We start from the raw sequence: 11641 nt of genomic DNA, 5'->3' as shown, positions 1-11641 counted from the left end.
CGCATACCCACCCACCCCCGCATGCCCGCCCCGGCCCGCCCACTTGGCCCCGCCCCGGCCCTGCCTACCATCCTTCCGGTAAAAGGAGATCTCCACTTTGCGCTCCTCTGCGCCTAGCAGGGCCTGCGCGATTTGCGCGGCTGCTCGGCGCTGCGTGCGTGGCCCGTGCAGGAAATCGCAGGTGCAGGGCCGCTGCATCACCTCGGCCCGCGAGTAGCCGCACAGCTCGCAAAAGCCGTCGTTGCAGTAGATGACGGCGCAGTTCTCCACCCGAGCGTTGGCGATGATAAACTTGCGGCCTGGGGGGAGGGGAGAAGCGGGCACGTAAGCGGGGTCCCCTGCTGCCCTTCTCTTGTCAAAGCCACCCGGGGACTCCCCGCCCCAAGGGCACAGCAGGAACGGGGTACCCCTGCAGGGGGCGAGCACAGCTTTACCCCAACACAGGTGCCTCCACGGGCCACAGCCTGGCGAACGCGCCCCCTCCCCCGCCCGGCCCGCGGGCTGGCTGTGTGTGGCTTCCCCCCTGGCAGACAGCCAGCAGATCGCCGCCCCCTCTGAGCCCGAGCTGAGGCCAGCCTGGGCGGGTGTCAGCAACGCGTGTCAGCAGCCGCGGCGAATGGATAAACACTGGGCCTACAGAAGGAGCCTGGGAGGGCCGTAGATGGCGCCCGGGTGCAGCCGCGGTTTCCCCTTGGTGCTGGCCCCTCTGGCTTTAACTCTAGACCCCAGCTCTCTCAGACTCCGGTGGAGGTGTTGGAGGGAGGAGGAAAGTGGAACTCTCTGGGCCATTCCACCCCAGGGCTCCCCAAGACTTGTACCTTGCAGCTATTCTTCCTCACCACCTGTAAGGGCAGCCAGGGGCTGGGAGGAGAGCAGCTAAAGAAGATGAGGAAAGTACCATGTTGAGCGCTTACTCTGTGCTGCGTGCCTTAGCTCACTTAATACTCAGCAATCCTATATGATAGGTATGACTTATCCTTGTTTAATAAAGAAAAAGACTCGAGGATTTAAGACGCATGTTCAAGTCTTGAGCCTAAATCCTGCGGCAGAAGGTGACGGAATAAGCTAAGGGTCAAACAGAAACCCAAGGTTATGCAGAACATGAAAAGGTCCCTGTAGCTTTGAATACTGGGGATACCTGGAGTCCAGCAATGAACCTGAAACCAGTGGCCCACTTATAAGAAGACAGTTCAAGGATAGGGGGCCTTCTCCAGAGATGTAGGCCTTCCTCAGAAGAGAAGCTCCATGGGACCAATTTCAGCTACCCTTGGCTCACCCCCACCACATCTGCCTTGAGAGTTGGACTGGCAGTAAGCACCCAAGGAAGGTGCTCCAGGGATAGGAGCTTTTTATAAGCACAGAAGTTTCTGGCTACTTTGACATTTAATGTTGTTGTAAGTTAAGTCCGAGGCTGTACATCTTTGCGGGGCTGTAAATCTTTGCGGGAGCAGAAAGCCTCATCTTTCTCCCGCGGAACAGCTGGTAGTTTCGAACTGCTGACCTTGACGTTCGCAGCCCGATTCGTAACCACTACGTTACCAGAGTTCCTTCATTTAACACTTTGACATTTAATACTGGGACTTTAATCAGCAGTCAGAACTCTGACCCCTCCCAGCCTCAAAGGGCACAGCCCTTTAAACTGCAGCTCTGGGCAATTCCATAGGCAGGTCTAGGCTGCTGAGGTCTCTCCCACCTTCTTCCACCTTCCCTTTCCCTGACCTCCAGGAAGTTACTTTTTTAGAATTTAGTTATTGTTAGGACATCCCCAGGGCCCCCAAAACTCCCAGATAACCATTAATCCCAGAATCAGTACCCCCATCTCACATTTAGAAACAAAAAACCCTTGACTCTGCTTCTATGTCCACCTCATCCCAAGTCCACAGGACACCAACCACACCAGATTTTTTAGAAGAAAAACCACCTCTTATCCTTGATCCCAGGTCTTTGAGAAAAAGAGTGTGTTTCTTTGAAGCAAGTCCCACACCAACCCCACCACCTTCCCAGAGATCTGGAAGATGAGCACAGAAGAGTCCTTAAAGAGCCCCCTGACCTGACCACTCCCTCACAGATGTGGAAACAGGTCCAGAAAAGAAAGACACACTCAAGGTCAGAGATGAGCACAGAAAGCAGGCTTCTGAACCCCAGCCCAGTGTGCTACCCTTTGCCTGCATAGTCTCTGAAGCTGCTGGAGAGGAAAGTCCCTGGCCCCCACCCCACCTCATTGCCTTTCACAAATATCTCTCTCTCCTCCCTCTTGAGATCATCCTGTTCTCAGCTTCAGACAATGCTTCTCATAGGACCGACCCCCTCCCCCCACTATGGTTACAAGCACATGTTGTCCTGTGCTCATAGGGTCATGTGCAAGGAATGTCACCCTCTCCCAGCTCACAGGGCCGTTGGCAGTCACACTCTCCCCGTCCCCTTCAGTGGTCACAGATATGATGCCTTGGGTACAGACATAGGCAAGCAGGTTGAACGCTGACGCCCACACCCAGAACATTTACCTAGCCAGGAACACTTTCTGGAAGCTTTCCATACCAGGCCAGGGTAAGGGGTGCTGTAGTTACCATAAGGAAGCTGGGGGACAGAGCCCAGGGCAAGAAGATTCCCAACATTGGAGCACTAGAGCCAACCTGTGTGCCCTCAAAGACCAGCTTCAATCGCACAACAACCACAATCATACAGGCTTCTCAGAGATATCTCCCCCGTGCTCATTCAGTCTAAACTCATGCATGACACATACAGACTCAGAGTCACATATATAACACACAGAGAGAGAGATTAGGTGTACACCATTACATGCTTAGTTTCCCAGCTCTCACATACAACACAATCCCAACGGCACACAAGCTAAGTGTAGGGCTTCTCCATGTTGGTCATAACCATCCTCTTCGTCCCAGTTGGAGGATACCTGCACACTCCCATCCCATCTCCTTCCCTGCACCCTGAAGGTGCTTCCCACACCCTCAAATAAGAGTCAAAAAGTCTTAGAAGACCGCCTGTCTTCCCTTCAATACCAGGTCCCTTGGCCCACAGACCCCTGAGCACCAAACTGAGCACCAAGCCTTGCCTCGAGTCCCGTGACTAGTGCCTCCGGACCATCAGCCCCATTCGATTTGCACTTGACAATGAGAACAGCCCGGGCACGCCCCCCCCACCCCCCGCCCCAATCCACACTCCAAAGAACTGTGTCTGTGTCAGTTCTAAGAACCCCCCTCCCCACGGGGCCCCTCCCCCACTCACTCTGGCCTTCAAACTTGCGAATGATGGTGTCCAAGAAGGTATTCTGCGGAGCGACGTGGCCCCTCCGCACCGGCATCCTGAGCCCATGGGCGGGCCGGGCGGGCCCCCACCCACCCCTGCCCGGCCCGGCCCAACACTAGGCTTCGGGTGTTCCTGTCCGGCCGTGGTCCCCGCACCCTATAGCCAAGCTGAGCACCTGAGGGGCTGAGTCTGGGCTTCGAGCGCGGTGTCCCGGTTCAGCACCCGGTTTCGGACCGCGGGCCTGGCCTGAAGCCTCCAGACCCCTGACCGCCCGGCTTCCCGCACACCTGTCTGCCTGCGACCGGGCCGCGGGCCCCTTCTGCCGCGTCCCTGCGCTGCGCTCCGCCCTCCCGCCCTTCTGAGAGCCCGGCTCCCGCCCGCCGCGCCGACAGCGGCTCCGGCGCCCGCGACTCGAGCTGCGCCGGAGGCTCGACTCGGCAGCTGATGGGTTAACAAGACGCGCGCCCCCGGGCCCAAGCCCCCGCCTCCCTGCCGCCACCTCCCCCCGCCACCCCAGGCGCGCCCCAGCACCGCCCTCATCCCACCCCCCTCGAGCGCCCGCCCGTCCCATTGGCTGAGCCGCACCGAGAGCTCCCCCAACCCTGCCCTTCGCTCCGCCCGGAGCCCCGGAACGCGCGTGCCCTGAAGAGGTAGGGGAGCGGTAAGGACAGGTGCTAGGGGCCTCCTAGAAGCGGTGAGAGAGGAACTTTGGGTTCCGAACACACACACAATGGGATCTGTAGGCCTGGGGAGCCTGATTTGAAGGGATAGAACTGGTCCCTTACGCAACGTGTCCTACCACACGAAGCACCGACCTAGGTACACAAACAGCATGCTCCTGTGCCTGCAGATGGGGTTTGGCGAGTGAGGCCAGGACACCTAAGAGGATGGAAACCTGGGAAATGGGATGGCAAGGTGATGCCCATTCGTGATCTGAGATAAGGGTGGGTGAGATTTAGGAGGATACGCACCCAGAACAGGGTCGCCCCCAACTCACACACGTACATCTGTACACTCACATACACACCACACCACACCACACCGTCTCTGGGGTTATTCGAGGCCTTCCATAAGAGATGCGCAGAGGGACATTCTGACAAGTGTTTCGGCCTCTGGCTGAGGCATGAAAGGCTTCTGAGACAGAGATTCTAGCCTGGGGATTCCCCTGTTTGGACGCTTTGTCCTCCCCCTGCAACTTGGGACTAATCTCACAGACCCAATCCGACGCGGGGGCCCTGTAGCGGCGGCTGCGGCCCTGCCCCACATAAACCCCTGGCCTCGCCGAAGGCCCCTCCCCCCTGGCCAGCTGGCTCTTTCCAGCTGCAGCTCCCTTATTTAGGCAAGGAAGCCTGAAGATGCTCAAGGGCAGGCAGGGTGTCTGCCGACTGCCTGCCTGAGTCTGTGTGAGGGGTTCCGGGAACCAGGTATCTCTGGCCTGAGCAGCCAGGCAGAGCCTGAGAAGGCCAGGGCTGGAAGACCAGTGTTTACAGATGAGCGGCCTGTTGGGAGGAGTCCGCCCCTGAGCAGCCAGCCTGGGTCTCCTCCCCTGCCGCTGGGATGAAAGTCTTGTCTAGAAGGATGGGGCCATGTACAGGCCCCTGAAGGCTTGCAGCTGCCTCTGTCCTTGAAGCAAGGGGTGGGTCTTGTCACCAGGGAGACCCATCATGAGATGTGAGGGAGAGGAAGAACAAAGGACAGAGAGAAGGAAGCTGAGCCTGGAAGGAGAAAGGCCTAGAGAGAGAGGTCTTGGTGAGACCACCCTAGCCAAGAGTAAAGAGATGGGAATACTGGGACCAAACAGGGCCTTTGACCAGCAGGTGACACCCCCTTTTTATTTGCTAGTGGGTGGGCAGTGACTCAGGAAGGCAGCCAGTGGGAAAGAAGGAGGTGGCTTTAAAAGATGCTAAAAAAGGCCAGAGGCTCTTTCCTCTACAGTCATCCCTTAGCTTCCCTCCATCTCCACTCTAGCCCAGATGCCCAGGGTCTTCAGTGGCAAAGGCTTCCCTTTGCGACTTCACATGAGATGCATCAATACAACTAGCTACTGAGGTGGAACCCAGTCTATGATTGGCTCTGTCCCCTCCCCACCCAATGGCATTCTGGATGCTGGGTTGCCTATGATACATCCAGGAAGATTCACATATATGTGAAGTTTGTGCCTCTCTTCATTAAGGAATTGAGAGGAAGAGAAGGACTGCTATGTAAAATATGCATAAGGAAAGAGAACATGGGAAGGGACATCTAGTATCTCTCCCTTTTTTCCCAGACCAGAGGCCACTCATCTGAACTTGCCAGCTGTGCTCCAACCAGTGGTACCCATATGTGGGGCAAGAGTCTACTCTTATGCCAAAGAAGGACACAAGAGTCCGAGGAACCCACAGTCCTCCCCCAAGGGAGGAGACTAGGTAAAAGGAAAAGACTATATTTACAATGAGATACATAGACTGCTCCCAGCTTCCAGAAAGAGACAAGTTAGGGAGAAAAGTCTGAGTTAAAAATGTGGCCCACCCCCCAATGCTCCTGCTCAGCCCAAGGAAGGGAGTCAAATCAGGACTTCCGGGAAGGAAAAAAGAAATAGAAGTCTGCTCTTGCAGGCCTCCAAGGAGCAAGCAAGGCAAGACATAGGCAGTAAAGCCCAGTAGAACAAGTGACAGTCACAAGGGACTGGTAGGCAGTTCCAGTCAGATGCATTCGCAAGAGAGACAGCTTGTGGAGGAATACTCCTCAGGAAACCCAGAAGAGGAAGAAACAGCAAGGTATCCCCTTGGTGTTCAAGGGGAAGTTTAGATTGTCCAGCGGCTCTATTTTTCCTGTGTAACTTGGTCCTGAGAATACAGATTATTTCAGATAGAATGAGGGGTTGGAGAAGAAGAGAATCAAAAAACAAAAACAAAAAAGCATGTTTCCCCTTGAGAAATGGCTGTTCCTGGTTTGTTGAGAGGAAGAGAGACAGGAGGAAGGGAACGAGAATAAAAGGTGGGAGAGAAGGTCCCACCTCGAATCCATAGCCCTTGTTCATTCTTGTGCCCTTGTTCATTGCCACCTACAGCTCCATACCCAATGGCGTTCATGACCCATAACCAAAGTCTTCTCTCACCAGTCTGGCATCCAATATTGATCAGACAATTTCCCTGGTTTGACAGTGTCAAAAGGAACAAGTAAGGTGCTGGAGACTAGGATTCAGTATTCCTGACTTCTAATCCTGGTTCTGCTACTAGTAGAATCAACAAATGTTTACTGGGGCCTCCTTTGTACTGGGCTTTGTGCCAAATGTAGCTGGGGAACAGGAGGAATAAGCCAGGCGCCCTCCTCCAGGGATTCACAGTCTAGTAGAGGCCTGAGAGGGGCGGCAGGCAGACAAAAACCACACAATCTGCAGTGAGTGCTATGGGATTACGATTCTCACATGAGGAAATGGTTTCAGAGCGAGACCATAAAGGCAGAGATGGAGAAGGGCAGAAGCATTGCAGGTAGAGAAGAAAACAAGACCGTAAGACCAAAGGCATAGAGACTAGAGGATAGAGGTCATGTCTGGGAAAAATTGTTCGGTGTGGTGTTAGTGGAGCAGTTGGCTGAGCCATTTGCAGAATGCAGAGGAGTGTGCAAGGTTAAGCGCTCGACTGTTAAACAGACGCTGACTGTTTGAGCCCACCAGCCCCTTCATAGGAGAAACATATGGCAGTTTGCCTATGTAAAGACTTACAGCCTTAGAAAGCCTCTGAGCACTTCTACCCTGTTCTATATGCCCAGTATGAATCTGGATGAATCAACTCTGCAATACTGGGTTTAGTTTTTTGTTTGGAAGAGTATGAACTTTATTCTGCATGCAGAACTATGAGAACAGGTCATATAGATTCTCCATGCATCCTGTCTTTGTACAGATCCTAGCATGTGGTTGTTGTTGGTAAGTACCGTCAAGTCGGTTCTGACTCATAGCAATCCTAAATAAGGTTTCCAAGGAGCAGCTGGTAAGTTTGAACCACCAACCTTGTGGTTAGCAGTCCAATGCTTATACTACAATGCTAAAACAGGACTCCTAGCATATAGTGGTGCTGATTATGTGTCGTGGAGTCGGTTCCAACTCATAGCAACCCTGTATAGGGGTTTCAAAGGCTGGAAATCTTTATAGGACCAGAAAGCCTCATCTTTCTCCCAAGGAATGGCTGGTAGTTTCAAACTGCTGACCGTGAGATTAGTAGCCAGATTCACAACCACTAGGCTACCATAGCTCCTTCCTAGCATATAGTAGGTATCCAATAAAGGTTTGTTGAGTTAATGGAACACATTTGAAGAAACTGAAGCAGACATGAGGTGTTTAAGTTATCTATCGCTGCCATCCCCAAGCCCAATGACTTAAATTGACTATGGATATATTTTGCTCATGAATCTGCAGTTTGGTCAAGGTTTACAGGAGCCATTGTCTCTGTTCCATTCAGGACTGGACACTGGATGGCTCATCCTCTCATGTTTGGTGGATGGGCTAGCTGTCAGCTGGGACTCTAGCTAGGGCTTGTCCAGAACACTACATGAGGTCTTTACATGTGACTGCATGACTTTCCCACAGCATGGTAGCTGGGCTCCATAGGTTAGTATCTCAAGAAAAGATCAGGCCAAAGTGATATCACCTTTTATAACTTGGCCTCAAAAGTCAAATCAAATAACTTCTGCTGTAATTATGCCCAACCAATTTCAAGGAGAAGGATAATAGACCTCCTCCTCTCAGTGGAGGAAGGTCACTGTCATATTGTAAGAAAAGCATGTATGATGGGATATATTGGCATGACCATCTTTGAAATTGGTCCAACATGCACTCAAGATGTATTGATCATTAGTGGTGATTAGAATGCAAAGGTGGGGCGCAAAGAAGAAGGATCAGTAGTTGGAAAATATGGCCTTGGTGATAGAAATTATGCTGGATTTTGTGTGATAGAATTCTGCAAAATCAATGATTTGTTCATTTCAAATACCTTCTTTAGACAGCATAAGAGATGACTATACACATGGACCTCACCAGATGGAATACATAGAAATCAAATTGACTACATCTGAGGAAAGAGACGATGGAAAAGCTCCATATCATCAGTCAAAATAAGGCAAGGGGCAGACTGTGGAACAGACCATCAGTTGCTCATATGCAAATTCAAACTGAAGCTGAAGAAAATGAAAACAAGTCCACGAGAGCCAAAATATGATCTTGAATTTATCCCACCTGAATTTAGAGATCATCTGAAGAACAGATTTGATACATTAAACACTAAAGACCGAAGACCAGAAGAGTTGTGGGATGACATCAAGAACATCATGCATGAAGAAAGCAAAAAGTCATTAAGAAAGAAGGGAAAGGTCAAAATGGATGTCAGAAGAGACACTGAAACTTGCTCTCCAGTGTAGAGATGCTAAAGCAAATGGCAGAAATGAGGAGGTCCAAGAGCTGAATAGAAAATTTCAAAGATCAGCTCAAAAAGATAAAGTCAAATGTTAGAACAAAATGTGCAAAGATCTGAAATCAGAAAACCAAAAAGGAAGAACATGCTCAGCATTTTTCAAGCTGGAGGAACTGAAGAAAAAATTCAAACCTCGACTTTTGTTATGAAGAATTCTCTGGGCAAATTATTGAATGATGCAGAAAGCGTCAAAAGGATATGGAAAGAATACACGGAGTCACTGTACCAAAAGGAAATGGCTGTTGTTCAAACATTTCAAGAGGTAGCATATGATCAAGAGCCAATGATACTGAAGGAGGAAGTCCAAGGTGCATTGAAGGAATTGGCAAAGAACAAGGCATCAGGAATTGATGGAATGAAAATTGAAATCTTTCAAGGAAGGAAGGTGGCACAGGAGGCACTCGCTCTTCTATGCCAAGAAATTTGGAAGACAGCTATCTGGACGACTGATTGGAAGAGATCCCTATTTGTGCCCATTCCAAAGAGAGGTGACCCAATGGGATGAGGAAATCATCAGACAGTCTCTTTGATATCCCATGTGAGTAAAGTTTTACTAAAGGTAATATAGAAACAGCTACAAACATACATTGACAGAGAACTTCCAGAGGTTCAAGCAGGATTCAGAAGAGGCCGTGGAATGAGGGATATCATTGCTGATGTCCAATGGATCTTGGCTGAAAGCAGAGAATATCAGAAAGATGTTTATTTGTGCTTTATTGACTATGCAAAGGCTTTCAATTTTGTGAATCATCACAAGATATGGACAACATTGCAAAGTGTGAGTATTCCTGAAGACTTAATTGTGCTCATGAGGAATCTGTACATGGACCAAGAGGCAGTTGTTCTAACAGAATGTGGGAACACTGAATGGTTTAAAATTAAGAAAGGTGTGCGACAGGGTTGTATTTTTTCACCAAACTTATTCAACCTGTATGCTGAGCAAATAATCCGAGAAACTGGGTTACATGAAGAAAAACATGGCATCAGGATTGGAGGAAGACTCATTAACAACCTGTGATATGTAAATCACAATTTACTTGCATGCTGAAAGTAAAGAAGACTTAAAATATTTACTGATGAAGATCAAAGAGCACACACAGCCTTTGCTATGGATTGCATCTCAATGTAATGAATACAAAAATCCTCACCACTGGACCAATAAACAACATTCTTATCAATGGAAAAAAGATTGAAGTTGTCATTGACTTCATTCTTCTTGGATCAACTATCAATACTCATGGGAACAGCAGTCAAGAAATCAAATGACATATTGCATTAGGCAAACCTGCTACACAAGACCTTTTTAAAGTGTTGTAGAGCAAAGATGTCAGCTTGAGGACTAAGGTGCACCTGACCCAAGCCATGGTATTTTCAATAACCTCATATGCATGCAAAAGCTGGGCAGTGAATAAGGAAGACCATAGAAGGAATTGAGGCTTTGAGTTATGGTGTTGGAGGAGAATGTTGAAAGTTCCATGGGCTGCCAAAAGAACAAACAGATCTGTGTTGAAAGAAGTGCAGCCAGAGTGCTCCTTGGAGGCCAGGATGGCCAAACTTCGTCTCTCGTTCTTGAGACATATTGTCAGGAGAGACCAGTCGCTGGAGAAGGATATCATGTTTGCTAAGGTGGAGGGTCAGAGGAAAAGAGGAAGACCCCCAGCGAGATGGATTGGCAAAGTGGCAGCATCAGTGGGCTCAAGCATGCCAACAATTGTGAGGTTGGCCCAGGATCAGGCATTGTTTCATTCTGTTGTGCATCGGGGTCGCTGTGAGTTGGTACTGACTCGATGGCACCTAGCAACAACATCTTTGAAAAATGCCATCGGCCACATGAAGCTATTCTATAGTCCAGGTGAGAGATGTTGGAGACTTGAACCAGGTGTCTTATAAAGGGACCCATTTGTTGAGTAATTTTAGAGTATCACCTAATCTCATTTTTGTTGCCTATAAAATCAGGAAATCAAGCAAGCCAATGGAGTCCTGGTGTGGTACTATAGGGTAAGCACTGGACTGTTAACTGCAGGGTTGGTGGTGAGCTTGAACCACCAGTCAATCCTCAGAAACTCTATACATGTCGCTATGAGTCAGAACCAACTTGATGGCACTGAACAACAACAACAACAAGCTCCATTCCAGCTCTAGCAATTCCTGATGCCCCTCCCATTGATGGTTCTTTCATTTTCCTGGGGTATCTCTCTCCACCTCCATCTCCTATCTCTTTTTCTCTCATCCTGGGTGCCCATGGGACTAATGGTTACTCCATCCCATATTTAATTTCAGACTTAAAATAAGTGGAGGAGGAGATCCCAAAGGATAGGTACTAAGACCTTTGGGATCAGAATGATCAGTTGAAGAGCATTTATTAAGCACTTGTTGTGTGCTCATTACTGACAGAGCTAAAGGAAACAAACACATGATATAGCCTCATCCACAAGGAGTTCATTATCTAATTTGGGAAAGAAAGTAAAGGACATGAAATATCATGAAAGCAATCTGGTGTGACACTGTACTACTGACAATATGTACAGAGGAGTTCAGAGAAGAGAGCTCTGTGTAAACTGGGCCCTCTGAGATGGTACAGGTTTTTATAGGCACAGAGGAAGAAGGTGAACATCTTCGTGCAGGAAGATCCAAATAGGGGTCAGTCATGAGGTCCTCCCACCAACCTATGTGTTGCCTCAAAATTTTTCATATGCAAAAGGGCCATCGAGTTAATTTCATCTCCTAAGTGCCATCGAGTTGGTTCCAGCTCATAGCAGCCCTGTATAGGGTTCCCAAGGCTGTAAATCTTTGCAGGGGCAGAAAGCCTCATCTTTCTATTGCAGAGCAGGTAGTAGGCTCAAACTGCTAAACTTGTGGCTTGAAGTCCAGTGCTTATCCCACAGAGCCACCACACTCCATTAAATTGTTGTTGTTAAAGTGTCAAGTCGGCT

At 49.6% G+C, this 11641-nt stretch overlaps 1 protein-coding gene across 1 annotated transcript in view; it reads right to left on the bottom strand.

The window, feature by feature from the left end:
• Window positions 1-3706, bottom strand: part of KCNH2 (potassium voltage-gated channel, subfamily H (eag-related), member 2) — a 39110-nt gene extending 35404 nt beyond the window's left edge. The window contains exons 1-2 of the mRNA XM_006873696.1: window positions 3244-3706; window positions 69-299 (exon numbers count right to left, since the gene is read on the bottom strand). Of these exons, the coding sequence (XP_006873758.1) occupies window positions 69-299; window positions 3244-3319 (307 nt within the window). The 5' untranslated portion in view covers window positions 3320-3706. The remainder of the gene's footprint in view (window positions 1-68; window positions 300-3243) is intronic.
• Window positions 3707-11641: the final 7935 nt, after the last annotated feature.

The sequence above is a fragment of the Chrysochloris asiatica genome, unplaced genomic scaffold, assembly GCF_000296735.1.
Source record: "Chrysochloris asiatica unplaced genomic scaffold, ChrAsi1.0 scaffold00249, whole genome shotgun sequence".
NCBI classification, from domain to species: Eukaryota; Metazoa; Chordata; class Mammalia; order Afrosoricida; family Chrysochloridae; genus Chrysochloris; species Chrysochloris asiatica.
Note: the sequence above shows the minus strand (reverse complement) of the source record. Positions and strands in the feature narration are given on the sequence as shown.